General features: G+C 40.1%; 1 protein-coding gene across 5 annotated transcripts; it reads right to left on the bottom strand.

Annotated features, from left to right (window-relative positions):
* Positions 1 to 181: 181 nt before the first annotated feature.
* On the bottom strand, positions 182 to 17,453 carry kdm2ba (lysine (K)-specific demethylase 2Ba). Of its 5 annotated transcripts, XM_084389640.1 has the most exons (12): positions 17,315 to 17,446; positions 16,590 to 16,715; positions 16,125 to 16,173; positions 7,711 to 7,980; positions 7,093 to 7,236; positions 6,728 to 6,814; positions 5,957 to 6,304; positions 4,866 to 5,872; positions 4,000 to 4,163; positions 3,753 to 3,914; positions 3,426 to 3,644; positions 182 to 1,553 (listed from the first exon to the last, which is right to left on the bottom strand). In XM_084389640.1, the coding sequence occupies exons 4-12, from the start codon at positions 7,948 to 7,950 to the stop codon at positions 1,363 to 1,365; spliced, it is 2,562 nt and encodes an 853-aa protein (XP_084245766.1). In that variant the 5' UTR covers positions 7,951 to 7,980; positions 16,125 to 16,173; positions 16,590 to 16,715; positions 17,315 to 17,446; the 3' UTR covers positions 182 to 1,362. The 5 variants fall into 5 exon arrangements, with proteins under 5 accessions (XP_084245766.1, XP_084245765.1, XP_084245764.1 ...); XM_084389639.1 differs by lacking the exon at positions 16,590 to 16,715 and having other exon boundaries at positions 17,315 to 17,453; XM_084389638.1 differs by lacking the exons at positions 16,125 to 16,173; positions 16,590 to 16,715; positions 17,315 to 17,446 and adding an exon at positions 12,499 to 12,985 and having other exon boundaries at positions 5,957 to 6,265.
* Positions 17,454 to 17,519: the final 66 nt, after the last annotated feature.

Below are 17,519 nucleotides of genomic sequence, written 5' to 3'. Positions count from 1 at the left end.
TTGACAATTTGAAAATGTCTTAATTTTTCCCACTAAGATTATGTAACTAAAACAGATTGCAAATGGCATGTCACATTGGCTTTAAATTGTTCCCTGCTTTAAGCAACATTTTGAATTTCATATTTGAAGTTATTCTAATTCAATAAAAGTTATTGAAAAATAACTTCCCTTTTCAAATGCATCACGGTACATTTTTTTTAATTACATACAAATATAAATAGCCGAATGTACATTACAATGTTTTAGATGGCGGAAAAAAACGCCTTAATTTATAGTGGTACAAGTATGGTGGCTTAGATCAAATGGCAGACTCCCTCTTTCTGACAGTAAATATCCTGAGACAAAACTCACAATAATACACACCATTGAAATCATCTGTCATCATAACAGTTACCATTTTACAATAATAATCACTGTGGAAGGAATAAAAAGCACGATGACTCTCAGACAAATACTGCATGGAGGTTCGGCAAAGTCTTTTTTGACCTCATGGGGAAAAAATGCAGACCTACCTGACATGTTGAACAAAACAAATTACTTGCTAACAAGATTAAATAATCAGCAATTTGTTTGGTCTAACACTTGTAGAGCTGTGCTCTACACAGGCATAGCTATGAAATATAGCCTTCTGATAGCTGAAGGCTTGCCTGTTAGAACTTTAAAACAACAGATGGAATATGGCACTGGTTTATAAATAGACCTCATAATAACAAATTCCACTTCTATACCTGTTTGAGATCAGAACAGCAAGTACTTGAAATTCAAAGCAGTCAAAACTCGTGACTGAAAAATGCTGATCAGACTGGAACGTTCCAATACTGAGTACATAAAATGGACAGAGATATTTAAAAATTCCATTATATTAAAAAACAAAATAAAGAACAATACATATATCCAGGACTGAACCAAATATAGCACAGAAATCTGAACTGATACATCTTTTGTACAAAAAAATTGGTTGGAGGGTTTTGAATAATGTACAATCATGCTTACTCTCTCATTGATTAAGTGTGTGTATATATACCCATTGCTTCCTCTGCTTTCTACTACACCACCATTTAAATACAACTTCCTGGTAATAACACATAAATCTCCTCTTAAAGATTAACAGAATTTGAAGAATAAAGTCCATCATCATTAGAATACACCATTCAGAATAGGAGCAGAATTATGTGCCTTTAAGTACAATATGTCTGCTCTCCTCTCCAGTTTGAAAGAAGATGACCAAACGCTTTGTCCACATACGTGTTGCAGTGCTTTTTTTTTTTTTTTTTAAGTGTGCGAATCCAGTTTCAGTCCGAACACATGAGTGCACCTGATACATGGTATCATTTTAGACTGGTGTTCATTTCCTCCCAGACACTAGGGGGTGCTGTGTAGTTTTTGGAGCAGTTTATCCTCTTGCAGTTTGAAGGGAACGATGACCGACATCTCAGCAATGAAGCGCTCACATGCCTGTCGGCTCACCTGCTTGCAAAATCGCAGGTCAATGCGGCAGATGCTTCCGCAGCGTTTGAAGTAACTCAGTGACTGATCAGTGACCCTGTTGCACACTAAAGAGAGAATTCAGAAAGAAGAGATCAGTAATCAGTGAGGGGGAATTAAGAGTTTTACAGCATTAGACTCCTAAGGTCCTAAGTAAACCAATGCAACTCCTGTGGTACACAGGTTTAACATTTAAGTCTTTTTTTTTTTATAGGTCCCCACAGGGTAACTGTTATGCATTTTTCACTGAAATAGTGCTGGTGCCTGGGGATCTCACTCAGAACAGGCCCACAAATCTTATGAGCCAAATGACGTAACCTGCCCACATTTGATGCTTCCTGAGTTGACAGCTTCACTGATTAAAATTAGATCATTTTTTTGTGTCAGTGTAGCCAGACTGAGTTGTTGTTTTGGAAACTTTAAAGGGATACTCCACTTTTTTCGGAAATATGCTCATTTTACAACTCCCCCAGAGTTAAACAGTTGAGTTTTACCGTTTTAGAATCCATTCAGCCGAACTCCGGGTCTGACGGTACCACTTTTAGCATAGCTTAGCATAGATCATTGATTCAGACGAGTCCAGTAGCATTTCTTTCAAAATGACCAAAGAGTTTCAATATTTTTCCTATTTAAAACTTGACTCTTCTGTAGTTAAACCGTGTACTAAGATCGACGGAAAATGAAAAGTTGTGATTTTCTAAGCCGTAGTGCGTAGTGATATGACGCAGCGCCTGAAAATAGGTCTAATAGGTTAGACAAACTTAGTCCCGGTCACGTTGGAAGAAGTTACCAAGCTGGGGACTATTTTTAGGCGCTGCGTCATATCACTACGCCTGCTGCACCCATGGTACGGCCGCACAGTTCCTTGATTATTACGCCGGAATGAGAGTAGTTCCTAGCCATATAGGCTTAGAAAATCGCAACTTTTCATTTTCCGTCGATCTTAGTACACGGTTTAACTACAGAAGAGTCAAGTTTTAAATAGGAAAAATATTGAAACTCTTTGGTCATTTTGAAAGAAATGCTACTGGACTCGTCTGAATCAATGATCTATGCTAAGCTATGCTAAAAGTGGTACCGTCAGACCCGGAGTTCGGCTGAATGGATTCTAAAACGGTAAAACTCAACTGTTTAACTCTGGGGGAGTTGTAAAATGAGCATATTTCCGAAAAAAGTGGAGTATCCCTTTAAGTGATTGCTGCATTTTCTCGCCTGCTAGCTGCTAATGTTTTTGGTTCGAGACCAGTTCACACTGCAGACACCAGATTTCAACCAATGTGACAATCATCAGGGGTCAGTTGCATAATTATAGCCATTATGTTAAGACTGTCTTAAGAACTAGTGCGAACAACTGTGCGGTTAGTTGGGGTAATCAGTCTTTCTTTTCGTTATCAAATTAGACCAATCTACGTTTTTATAATAATAATAATAATTCGTTACATTTATATAGCGCTTTTTCTGAGACCTCAAAGCGCTTTACGTAACTGCTTTATGTTTTATGTAACTGACTTGAAAAAGATATGAACAGTCTTAAATAAAAAAATGTATAACTAATTTGTAAGACTAGTCTTAGCAGTTTATGCAACTGGCCCCATTACATCACTGCTAAGACATTCTACGACTGACAAATGCAGATTAAACATCTTCAGTTGGTGAAAACATACGCTGACCAACTGCAACAGACACCAACAGGGGTAACATACTGACCCAATCAAACGCAGTGAACATATCTTTTGGTGCTGGAGCACTATGAATTAGCCTTAAGGGAACAATAAAAAGCCAAATTATCTTTGGTGGAAGCAATAGTTCAAGATCGGGCACTGGTCCAGCTCTGATAGTTGGTGAAAAAGGGATATTAACTTTGAAAGAAACAGTTTGAAAGCATTTGTTATAGTATTACAAATGGGATTTGTGACTAAATATTTAATCAGTGCAATTACCAGAAAGGTTGACATCGGTTAGGGAGTCTCTAGTGGTGGTCCCTGCAGCAGTCAGCAGGTTTACTGACTGGTCATTGATATGGTTGCAGTAACTCAAGTCCAGAAGGGAGAGTAGAGGCATATTTTTAATTATGAGACGCAGAGAGCAGTCCGTGATGTCCAAACCACCCAGACGCATGTCAGTAACATTCCGTAGTTTGCTGCGTGTGTCCATCTGACCTGTTAGAGAAAGCCAAATTAGAGAATATGCCATCTGATTAAGTCACTGTATTGTATGCATTTGATTCTGTGTCTTGGATATGCGCATATCGATCTGAAGTGTTGTACCTGGTCTGTTGTCAGTCGGAGGGGAGAGTAGGTCCCTCATCTGGGGGTCTTTGAGCCCCTCCACCCACTGCAGATCTAGAGTACGCAGTAGAGGACAGCTGGATGTGCAGAGAGCCGAAACGGCCACCCATGAACAGCCCGATAGGAGGAGCACCCTCAGTCCTGTATCCAAACACACAAGCATTTAGTGATAGCTGCACAAATTTGGATGACGTGGATCTACATACGAGCTCACATGAACACTGACCTGGTAGTCGGTTAATAAGCCAGCTTAATTGCTTCTTGGAGATGTTGGTCCAGCTCAAGTCCAAAGTGATGGGCTGTCTGCGAATTATCCCACTCAGCATGAGTGGTGTGATGGACTTACAACGCTTCAAATCGATATGAGTCCACAATCTCTTGTCACAACACCTATACAGATAAATAAAAAGATGTTAATTAAAACCACAAATCCACAGCTCTAAAAGTGACCAACTATAAAATGTCATTGTAATAATTGTACATAGGACCTGTCCCAAAATGGTACTTCCAATTCTCATGGCATTTGCTTGCACATGTCTGTTAAGTCCATGAGATTGCAGGGCAGGGGTGTACAATCCTGCTGCTGAAGGGCCAATTTCCTGCAAAGTTTAGCTTCAGTCTGCTCCAAAACAGCTGCCTGGAAGTTTTTGGAAGTCCTGAAGATCTTGAGTAGATGGTTGAGGTGCTTTTAATGAGGGTTGAAGGTAAACTCTGCAGGAAGGTGACCCTCCGTAAGAAGGAATGGACACCCCTGCTTGTAGGGTGTTCTCAACCCTGTTCCTAAAGGCACAACAACAGTACATATTTTGGATGTCTCCATTATGTGATCCATGCATTTGAGGTGCTTGGAGCTGATGAGTTGAAACAGGTGTTTGAATAGGAAGAGTTCGAAAATGTGTTCTGTTGGTGTGCCACTAGGAATAGAGTTGGGAAACACTGTAAACTAAACTGTCCTTGCAACATTATGTCACCAAAGTGTAAACTAATTGAGAAAGACCGGAAGAGTAGAGGGTGACATTTGGGACAAGGCCAGAGATAAGAAGTCTCAAGTTTGAAGTGTGAAAAGATAAACCAGTCTTTAGGTTTTCTTACCAGCGATTCCATGTCCTGCACACGCGCATGCACACACAAAGTTCACGATGGCTCAAGTGACTGAAGATAGCCAACCATGCTTCTCTGGGAGCAATGTGATTACGCCCATCAGCTAGTGGTAGCCTATCAGGTGGAGGGCAAATTGGAGGTGGCCGGATCACATGCCGCTCCATCTGAACACACTTGGGAGGGGAACGTGCAGGAAGTGGTCTGACTGTAGGTGAACTGCGGTTCAAGCCAAGTGGGGTGATCTGAGGAGGGTAAAAGTGCCGCAGCTCCCAAGACGTCCCGTTCATCTCCCTTGCTCGTAAGTGTGGTCGCTCCCCTCCTCCCTCTCCGCCTGCTCCCCTTTCTACTCCTCCACCTCCTCCTCCTACATTCCCTGTAGTCCCGTTGCGTAAGCCTCTCTTTGGTTCCTCGTTCTCGCTGTCCTCGGGTTCACTCTTGAGTGGCTGCTGGTTCTCATTGGCCAGTGAATGCTCCGTGCGACGGATCTCCATGTTAAGCTGCTTGCTGAGTTCTGCGCTAAGCTGGCGGTTAGGGGGCTTGCGCCGGTGTCGCCTCGCCCGAGGACGTGGTGCCTTTTCTTGCGTCTCACTGCCTTCACTGCTCGGCCCTGCCCTTGGGGAGCTGCACCGCGATGCGTCACTCTCAAGTGATAAAGAATGGTTCTTCAGTGCAGGGCTGCTGTCCCTGCCTCGTTTGCCATTGTTCTCATCCTCCTCTTCCTCATCATCTTCGTCTTTGTCTTCTTCTTGGTCTTCTTCTTTCTTTAGGGTGTTAAACTCCTTTAGGGATCTGAAAGGTGAATCTCTCTCCTCCCGTCTCTCTTCTTCATGCACTTCCTCTTTTCTCACTGTGCTGTAGTCTTTCTTAAATGAACGGCGAGGCGGTTCTCGCTTCTCCTGCCTCTCTTCCTCCTCATCAGAGTTGTCTTCCTCCTCTTCTGTTCTCATGTGAGAGAGTTTGGGAATCAAAGGCTCTTCAGACCTCCAGGGTTTCTTCGGCTAAAAATGTGTCAACAAAGTTACTAAATGACAAACTACAGCAGATTTGTTTATGCAAATAATGCTTGTCCGAGTAAATGTTACCTTCTTTTTAGAACTAGCCTCCTCTTCCTCTTCATCGTCGTCAAATAACTTCCTCTTCTTCCTCAAGAAGTTGGGAACTTCGGATCGTGGTCTTGGCAGGCCACTGGGGGTCAAGAGTGGGGGTAGACGTGAGGGCAGATCCTCATTCTTCAGCCTGGGAGTTTCCTCCCTCTCACTCTTCCTTTTGATGGATGCTGCACCGGTCAATGTCTGGTCCCCTTCCTCTCTACCGTCACGACCTGCTTTTTGCTCCCTCAGCAGGGACCCTGGCAGGTTGGATGCGTACTTAAAGCCTGGGCCCCGTTTTTGCTTGCAGGCCAAAGAGTGGCAAGAAAATACAAAAGACAACTTTATACCTTTTGATTATTATAAACTGTTCAACAAGCATGAATTGGTATAATATATGACATTTCCTATTTAATTGCTAAACATTTCAGAGTTTATATTAAGAGAAAGAGCTTGACAACCTGTAGGTAACTTAACGGAATTCAAATGATCACAACACGACTATTTGCATTTTATTTGCATCTAGATTTGGTTTGGCAGTTTGCTTATGGCCTTGTCATTCTGAGTGATGCTTAATGCTTTTTGTAAGAAACTAAAACAGGAACTAAATATGTGAGGCAACAAGTTTAAAAAGTACTATGAAATGAATGAAAAGTTACAAAAACATATCACTGCATACCACAACTCATAATAAAGGACTTTGATAAACACTATCTCAATTTTTAGAGTACCAAACCACTGTACTGCTGTTCCCCAAATACTCACTTTTCCAGTTTTCCCAGCATAATTGCATTTTGGACATTCCCAGCAGTTAGGAAGCTCATCATTTACTACCCCGGCTGCATCCTTCACCTGTTTAGGCAAGAGACTGAACTTAGAGCAGAAGAGATGTCTAAGAACGTTTATGAAGACACACTTTAGCCAAGTAATGTGAATACATTACACCCCCACACACTAAAGGGGAACTAAAGAGTGTTAAAAACAGAGCCACCCACTAACATGCACTTTAGTCTAATCTCTTCCTTCCCTTTGTGCCCACGCAAAACAAGAGAGCACAGTATACACTGCAATCCATTTACTTTAGAACAGTTCTTAAGTCAGTGGTTAGGTTAGGGTTCGGGCAGTCTGACCTTGAGGCAGTTCGGGTGGACAATCTCGTTGCAGATAGAGCACTCCATGAGCATGGCGTTAAATTTTTCATCTTCATCATCAAGTGTGTCTTCTTTACCGGCTTCACCACACACCACACACACTGCTGTGTGCGGCAACACAGGCTGTGGAATCACATGCCAACACATTAACATCCAGAATATCAACATTTTTGAAAAATTGTGGTTAAAAAAAAAACATGAATTTAATAAAATAACACACGCCTATTTGGGTAAACACATTTTAAGGTGATGGTTAATCAAATTAAACTGACTATTCAACTGAATTACAGTTAACTTAATTTGGTTGTAAAGTTCAAGCATATCTTCTGGATCTCAGTTTGATGAGATCAACTACATCTACATCTGCCAGTTCCTCATACATTTGCTCTATGAAGTAAGTGGTTAATTTAAATGAAATTAAGATAAACAGCGCTGAGGTCTGGCTAAAGTAGATTCCTCACAAAGACTGTTCCTACATCATATTGAGTCTAAAAATGGGTGTCTCTAAATCACAACCCCGTTTCAGAATTTTTTCCTTGAATGTATTACATTTGGTTCATGAATCATCTCAGTGTTGGTTTGAATTGAGTTTCTTACCGCTATACATTGTCTCATAATGCAAGACTGTTTCATTCGACCAGGTCCTCCAAACTTCTTCATGTCCTTACAGAAGTGACACTCTCCACATTCCGTCCGCACACATGCCTCGCACTTCCGGCATCGTGTGCGCCTGCGGCGAGCGCCAGAGGAGGTTCGATTGGATGGGAGCTTGACCGCTGTAGCGGTGGATGAAGATGTGGTTGCTGCTGGAGTTGTTGCTGTTGATGATGCAGCCATTTTAGGCTTGGGTCTGTTGGGTAGCCGTTGCTAATGGAAAAAAAGAATGGAAATTAAACTATAAAGTTCAAATAGAAGACAGCCATGTAGAAGAACTGTTTCCCATCAAACACTAAAATAGGGTCCAGCTTCAGTCCAAAGGCTAATTTGAGGGCTAAAACAGAACAATCTCCTACATGCTTTTAAAAGTACAATCAGACAATTTTGATGACACCTGGGAACAGGGCTGAAATTGGTTCAGAATTTTGTTATGAGCTGGTATATGAGGTTTGATAGTAAACACCTAATTTTGCTGTATTGTTGGATGCTAATAGGCTAAATTGGCTGTTGGTTTAATGTTGCTAATAAACATAGCAAGAAAAATGCATAGCTGCATCCCACATGGTCTCCTTTATACCATTTGCTTGGTAAAAATATATATAAAAAATGGCACAGGCATCTGGTTCAAATGTGATCAGCTCACTGGTAGAAATACGTGTTGAGTTTCACAGGTGCTCTTCTGTCAATGACTTCATTCTGCACATTATACAGCTCTCCAATGTTTCAAAGCTCTTTCCATTCCCTCTTGTTTACCCACCCACCATCCCTGTATGAATCTACTGCAATATGCGCTATATGCTTCAAATCAAAATAATCGATGTTCATATCCTTTATTCTTCCACCCTTGAGATTTCCAGCATTTGAAAGCTATTGTTTATCATCACTTCTTACTCGACTGTGCATCTCTGTTGAATTGCATATGCAGCTCAGCTATTGAAATATAACCCCTTTAAAAACTTAATTATGCTGCTTTGTTATTTGGATCACTGTGATTGCTCTCTAATGTAGTAATAAGCAGCAGAAACGGTGGATTCCAGCAAATTTGTTCTGGTTACAGAGGAGATCGTGTACAATAGTACTTTGGACACGTAATAATAATAAATACTACCTAGCTGCAAATACAGAAAGTGAAGGTCAGGACTCTGGTCTAGCTTTACTGTATATTAATCTCTGACTCACTGAGCCATGGTGCAATCGCTACTATTTCGATAAATGAAATTGCCAACAATGCCAAATCAAGATAAAAATGTATTTCCAGATAGCCCTGTGTAACATATAGCATATAATATACTGAAAACAAGCATTAGGTCGACATTTACATTTTCTTAGGTGAGTAAATTACATCGCATAGTAATGTGATTTAATCTTAATTTACATTACATTTAGCAGATGCTTTTATATAAAGTGACTAACGATCCAATTACAGATTTAGCAAAGGGTTCCTGCAGTGTTTTTTTTAAAGGAGAAAAGGGTTTTTCACTGGAACCCGGTGCTACAGATGCATATGTGTGAGAACAATTTGTTCTTTATTACGTCAAGCTTGCATTTTTCTTTCCCACTGTACAGCATCTTGCTTAACATTACTATGTCTGATATTAGCAGCATCATCATCATCCTCTCTAAAATAATCCTAATATCAGCTTTCTCCATTACACAGTGTCACTGTCTTGCCTCCTCAGCTCAGATAATAAATACATTACAACACAAGCACAAAACTGCAGTGCAGTACTGGAAGTCTGTCCTTCTGCAATGTAACCATGGCAACACAGGGGTTCTTGCTGACTGGTGGAGTGGAGGAATACTTCTATTCAACATTTAATTGGCTCAGAAGGGGGAAGTGGTTGACGATTGGGTTAAACGTCCTGTTTTTATGATTTCGTTTCCAACTGCATTTCATCTGAGATATTTCCTCTGAGATATTTCCTCTGAGGTACCAAATAGAAGCACTGTAAAACTGAAATACAGTCAAGATCAATGGTGTTATTCGTCTTTGATGAATAAGATGAATAACACATTAATGGGATGTTTTAGAAATTGAAAGCAAATACTGCTGTAGATGCATTCCTGCCTTTGCAAAACCCTGTTTTCTTCCATCCGACACCATTTCCTTCACACCAAAACAACTTGAACACAACAATTCCCTGACACTATGTTTCATCACAACAGATTCAGGGAACTGCAGAGCGGGACAGACTGCAGACTATAAGAATGCTTACTATAGAGCACAACAGTGTTTTTGTGCTTTGGAGTGATACATCACAGCTGTGACCTCTATTCCTCCTGTCCGAGTGTGGAACCCAATATGAAAGATAGTCATTTCAAAAAGAATGCTCTATCGCAAGCAGTATTCATCAGCTGTCCAATGGATACACATGTATGAGGATCTAAGACGTAATCTCTACCTCAAACAAATGACTGTTTGGACTGATGAAGCTGATCCTAGATTAGACACCAGCTCATTCAGATGTTCTCCAGTTACTCTTCCATTATACGTTGCAACATCAATAGATGTGAACTTTAGATCTATCTACATAGATACCTCTGAGTCCAGCAAAATACATGAATAAACAAATAGCACAGACTGTACTTTCTGAGGAGCCTCATTCCTTTTATTGTCTTCTGAAGGCTGGTCGTAATATTCCACCAATCAATAGTCTTCAATCTATGATCTGCAATTGGGCCTTGAAGGAATCATTCTGTCACAATGGTCTACACCTAAGGACATCTTGTTTCCTCCTCAAGGCTCTTCATTCCTGTCAGCATGCAATTCACCTAGACATGTTTTTTCCAAACTAAGTCCACCCATAATTATTCTCCATTCAGGAAAATCCACTTGAATCATCTGTTGCGGTGGCATTCAAGCCCTCATGGGAAGATCCCATTCATTATTTAATATATGTGCTGCCACAAAGAATGATAGGAAATGAAGTTTGGTCACACAATGTGACTAGAATGCATCACAAACAAACACGCTATTCACCAAAAACACTCATTGATGTTGTAGATGAGATCATCCACACATCATCCTATGTACACACCAATGGAAGCATAATTACAGTGTGTGTGAATATGTTTATAGGCATGGGTGAGAGTTTATGTCTAATTCTTGGAAATGTATAATGCCCATGCCATGACACAAGTCAAAGGACCCAATGAGTCATAAGACCTCATTGCAACCAGTGATCTTGCAGAAGAGAGAAAACTACCGCCGCTGCACAATAGTGATGACCAAGTCAATGAAAACATGTTGAACTTTGTTGAGGTGCTCTGTGGAAGAAACAAATATTTGAAGATCAAAGCACTGTGCAATTTGTGTAAATCAGTCTAATCTATTAAAGCTTTAAGGTGCAGTCACATTTACTGGTGTTTAGCCAAATTTCTAAGAAATTCAGTCATTTCAAGAGGAATCCATTTGATCAGGAATTTCGTATGAATCCGAAAGATTTCCCCATGCAGATTTCGCAATGGGTTCAAGTTGGTCAGGTGGATTCACTATGTTGACTGACAGAAAGTTGCTAGGTTTGAAAGCGACTTCTGAGTGAAATGTACTTACTACATCACTTCACTAAAAGAACGTTTTTCGTCCGTGAAATTCCTCTCAAATATATTTGACTTATAGACTACCCAAGATGAACCCAGACAGGGGGCCCAAGAGCAGCCAGGCCTCCCCCCTCCCTCTATTGTCCCCCCAAAAACACACACTTTGCTCCTCCCCTCCCCCAGTCTTCAACAGCCAAAGAAACTGTTTTAAAGATTCAAGACCCAGTTATACATCACAACAGGGATTAAGAGATTTGAAATGCACACATTGTTAGTGAGCACACGTGGCCTACTTGGTTCAGTGATATCCATATATGTGCATGCTACCTCACACCAAAATGTTTATATATGTCTATGTGTTCTATATGACTGTTATCTATACTGATTATGACTATATGATTGTTGCACAAATCAGCATGTTATGTTCACCTATGTGTACCTAATTCTTTTTTAACCTTTCAAATGGGTGCAAAATAACAACAGTTTCCTGGTCTAGATTTTGTCTGCATTTAAAAACAACAAACCAAGCATGATGTTCCATTTCCTAGAAAACAGTTTAAGCAGCAATGCATCATGGGAAGGGAACTTAAGGGCAACACATGTCCAGTCATGCTGCTGCTTAGAGGAACTTTAGTCTTCCTTTAATACAGGTTTCACTCCCTAAAAACCGTACACATGTGTGAAAGTCAGAGTACATTACAACCAAAAAAAGTCTACTATCTACAACATTTCAGTTCTCCCAACCAAACAAATGAGACAAACCAGTAAAAACCACATCCAAACACAAAGGTAAAGTAAAGGGAACATGATTTTTTCCTTAAAGCAAGTCTTTCTGAAGGAAGCATGTATGTGTCAAACCAATCAAAACTGATAGCTGAAGCTCAATGGAGACAAACAATAAGACAGCGGCTCAGTGGTGATACCACTCTTCTCTATTGTATGTTTTCTTTCCTGTCGCATGGAAACCTCTCCAGTCTTATTACTACACAGTCCAACACTGTCCTATTCCTAAGTGTTTCAGGGAAAGAGAAGAAAGATGGTAAGGAAGGTGAAGAAAGTAGAAGGAGGTGGAGAAAAAAAAACATGCCTTGTTTCAAATGTGGGCATGGTGCTACGAGGAAGGGAACCTGAGAAGGCAGCTAATTGTTTGTGTGTATGTGGAGAACGAGAGAGGGAGAGTGTGCTGACCTGTTCGGCTGTGTCCGAGTCGTAATCCTCATCGTCGGCGCTCAGTGACATGGCCATGGCTGCCTGATCTCATAGCCAGCCAGACAAACAGAAAATAGACATGGCTACCACAACCCCCCCCAATCACAGTCGCCCTCCGTCTCCTCACCCGATTTCCTTTCTCTATTCCTCTTCCTCTAACCTTCCCCAATGTCTCGCTCCTGTTTCTCTCCCTCTCTTTTCCTGTCTGGAACAAGCAGCTGCACAGGCACACACCAGCCTGCTATCTCATGCATATGCACCAGAAAAAGAAGACGGGGGAGAGAGGGCCCCGACTCAGCCAATCACAGACCACCTGGCGTCCAGTTACAGGCTTGCCTACAAAGAGCACACATTGTACTGTGTGGGTCTGGGTGGGAGATTGAGAGGGGGAGGGGCGGCACTGCTGCACACAAAAGGACTACTGACATTACCATGCGAGAGCAAGGTCTCGCTCTGCGAGTGATTCAGAGGGTCTGATGTTGTCTTCCTCTTACAAATACAGGAAGTTATCGGTTAACTTGGGTTTGATTGCTTCGGTCTAATGTGTTGCTGTGTTGCTTGCCTTTCTGCAACCATCAGTGCACGAAAGTCTTACACAGCAGTGAAACATGGTGGGGTGCTCATTTGAATGACAATGGTCAAACGCATCACATTTAAGGGCCTCTATTTCATTTAGGAAATCTCAAATAAGTCTAATTTAAGGAAGTGGGCTTTGTTTGGATCAGTGCATGCAACCCATTCTGTTGAATGGCAGATGTTGATGTTAAAATGGTAGATATTGTTTGAACTAAAATACAACTTGTATTCATCAAATGTCAGGACTGAACACACCAGAACAACCTGTTCAACATCTTACATCTATTCAGAAATTCTCAAAGATGAAAAACAATAAGATGTCACACAGATACTAGTAGGCTATATTAATGTAAATTAGAAAAGTTCCGTTTTATAATAAAAAGTTCCCTAAATATATATATATATATACACACACACAAAACATCGGGCATTATAGGGGAGGTCGGGGCTAGTTGTCACACAGCAAAATGGTTACATTTTAGTCATTTTGTAATGCGTTTTTGTCGTAATTATTTGTATTTTTAAAGGTCAATAGTGTTTGTATTCACTTTTATTTATAGTTTTCATTATTTTAGTACCTCAAGTTAAACTAAATGAAAATGAGAAATGTTGCCTTGGCAACTAGTTGAAAATAATTTTTCATTTATATTTTATTTTATTTAACATTTATTTTATTTCAAGTAACAGAAATATTTTAATGGTTTTAGTTTTAGTCAATTATAAAAACCCTGAACCAAATTCCAATTACACAACAACATTTGTTTTCTTATTCTGTGTATTTTAATTAACACCTTAATTAGAAAACTTGAATTCCGCCCTCCAAACCAAAATTCTAAAGACTGAATGGATAAATCATTTGAAAATAAATAGGGTTAATTATGGTATCATACAAATTTTACAATTTTCAATTATAAATACAAGATTTATTGGCTAAAACAATGCTTCATTATTTTTGCATACTACATTTTTGACGTTTTATAATATTTTTTTCCATGATTGTTTCTCCAAACCAGTTAAGCGCAAACCCCACCCCACAATATATCAGGATGTGCTACCAAAGCTATACTAAGGTTGAAGTTAGGCTGTAGGTGATGCTCCAGAAGGAAACACGATGCATTAAGAGCCGGGGGGTGAACACTTTTGAACAGGATGAAGATGTCCAAATTTGACTTATTTTGTTTAAATATAATTTTAATCCTAATTAGTACTGCCCTTCGGAAGCAACAGAAGATACGTACATGTTTCCCGGAAGACAAATTAAGTGCAATTTACCTTCAATCTTCAAATTCAAAAAGTTTTCACCCCCCGGCTCTTAATGCATCGTGTTTCCTTCTGGAGCATCAGTGAATGTTTGAACCTTTTTTTAATAGTTGTGTGTTTGAGTCCCTCAATTGTCCTCAGTGTGAAAAGACGGATCTCAGAATCATAGTCACTGCTGGAAAGGGTTCAAATATGCTAAATATTCTGGAAAACTAAAGAATTTGCAGGACCGGAAGGATTTTTCTGAAGAACACTGGGCAGTCTAACTGCTCAGGACAAACAAGGGACTCAAGAACAATCATGCAACAACAAAAAAATCCAATGAGGAACATCCAGGTAATAACACACAGTATTAAGAATGGTATGTAAACTTTTGACAGGGCAATTGTTTTTGTCTTGTGGACTATATGTAAACATATTTTATGTAAAATATCTTATTCAGGACAGTACTAAAAAATAACATGCATTTTGTATGACTCCTCTTATTTTGTTAAAATAATTAACATTCTGCAAGATGTATGCACGACTAGAGGCCTACTAGCAATAGCTATTCAAATGTATTTCCAGTCAGTCGTTTCTAACAACTGAGGTAAACATTCAAATTTCAGAAATGAAAGAACGCAGTCAAATTTTAAATAAAACATCCCAAATTTCATTTTGATGAAGACAATATGCTACTGCATAATATTTTGTTAAATAAAGCTAATAAAAGGATCCTTCAGTGGCAGTATTGTTATCTTAAACATATCACATCATCAGCCGGCAGGTCTGTAATCCTTGTGACACGCATATGCATTTTTCTGCATGTTACAATAACCAACAACTACATAATGGTGCAAAAAGACGGGGACTTTGAGCGCGTAATCGTTCGGGCGGTGCGCGCCGGTATACAAGACGTATCCGCGGCCGGCGGCTCTTGTTGGGTGTCCTATTCCCGCTACAGTATCGCCAGTGAAATGATCAGGGGGGCTGGGCATCACATTTACATCCATAAACTGACTGCACTAACCTGTCTTGATAAGGAACATTTTGACACTTCCAACTTTACTTTTAACTTCAACTGTTCTCAGAACAGCCTCACCTCTGCTTGGTTCTGTTCACTAGCTGGGGTGGGACTTGCCATTTTATTGGGCCACTCTTCTGTCTGTCACTGACTGTGCTGAAATAGTTCATAACAATCGGACTAAACCATTTTTGTGGAGGGGAGGGACAGAAGATATTTGGATAATTCTTATTTTACATTTGATGACTTTATTAAATTTATGTACCTGAAAATTTAGATTTTTCAGTGGTATCTAAAAATTTTAACCACTGGCCAGTGGCCGTGAAAGTAACAGAAGTTCCTAAAATACATAATTAGGCCTTTTTAAAATGTGAAAACAACTGAAGGAAATATCTATTTGCTAAACGAATTAAGCTGACTAATTTGATTCATATTCTTTTGGTTACTCTACCCAACGTTTTTAAAAATTACAAATGCAATGAATTTACAGGTATCAGCACTCAGTATCGGCAAGTACCAAAAATGAAAGTACCGGTATTGGACTTCTGGAAAAAGTGGTATCAGTGCATCTTATGATGGTCTTACTACAAATACCACAGTGGTTATAATGCCAAATTGTACATTTTAAAAGCAGATAAGACATAAAACCTCATTTTAGTATTTTACACACAACAGCATGCAGTAAAGCTGCTATATTTTGCTGTGTACTTCATAATAAGTGGTAAAAACATAAAAAATAAAAAAAAAGTTGAGGAAGAGAGATTACCTTAATTATTCATCATACAGATTCCTAATGCCATGTTCAGATTCTGCACCTGTTAGAAAAACAAAATAGACATTGGGTATAAGAAAGAAATCTAATATATATATATATATATATATTTCATCTTGGGACACTCATTTCAAGTGGCCAGAGGGATTTTGAGCCATTCCTCTTCCAGATCAGTGGCCAGGTCACTATGTGGTGCTGGTGGAGGAAAACATTTTCTGAATTGCTCCTTCAAAACACCTCCAAGTGTTTCAATAATATTCAGATCTGGTGACTGTGTAGGCCATGGGAGATGTTCAACTTCACTTTCATGTTCATCAAACCATTCTGTCACAAGTTTTGCTGTGTGTATTTGTTGCATTATCATGCTGATACACGGCACCACCTTCAGGGTACAATGTTTGAACCATTAGGTGCACATGGTTCTCCAGAATGATTCGGTAGTCCTTGGCAGTGACGCACCCATTAAGCACAGCATGGGAATGCCATGATATTGCAGCCCAAACCATCACTGATCCACTCCTGTACTTCACTCTGGGCAGCAGCAGTCCAGGTGTTAAGCCTCTTTGGGGCGTCTCCACTCCTTAACTAAAACAGATGTGGGAAAGACAGTGAAGGTGGACTCATCAGAGAACTATACATTTTCAAATGTTGTTGGCACCAATGAAACATTTGTCATCGGCACGAGTAACCAAAGGTAACCAAATCTTCCTCTTTCAGACAGCTTCCACTTGCGTCGACAGTTACTCCTGTTGGATGTGGTTTGTCCTTCCTATGTGTTGGTATGCTGACATGACCCTGGATACCATAGCTCTCAATACACCACAAAGACTTGCTTTCCTGGTCGATGAGCCAGTGAGACACACAACAACAATTTGTCCTATTTTGAACTCTGATATGTCTCCCATTTTGTTGTGTGGATTGCAATATTTTATGCACAACTGTGCTATTGCTCTGCTAATTCTACCTTCACGCTCTGCTCTCACTGATCGAATGTAAAATCAGTGAAGATTGGCTACCAGATTGACCAGCTCCAACACTATATCAATATGGCCAATTGGCCAGTGTTTGTTCGCCCCTGTCTGTGTCTGTGTGTATTTACTCCCTGCAGCAACATAAAATCAATTGTAGGACATGACAGTTCAAATACAGCATGAAAAATGTTTTGGACTACATATCCCACAAACCGTCAGCTGCGCAGTGATCGTCAACGGTGCGTTGTGGGTATGTCGACTTGTAGTTTCTCGTGGAACAGGCTGTAGAACAGGGTAACTGGAGTTAGTCATCTTACAATCTGAGTAAATCACATCGGGTTGAAGGGCTCCGGGAAACGTACGAAGGGTAACCAAGAAGATACAAAGGCGATATCAGATTAAAACATAAAGTTTCATA

Source organism: Rutilus rutilus (assembly GCF_951802725.1).
Source record: "Rutilus rutilus genome assembly, chromosome: 19".
In the NCBI taxonomy this organism is placed as follows: Eukaryota; Metazoa; Chordata; class Actinopteri; order Cypriniformes; family Leuciscidae; genus Rutilus; species Rutilus rutilus.
The sequence above is the reverse complement of the archived record's forward strand: the minus strand, read 5'-3'. Positions and strand labels throughout refer to the sequence as shown.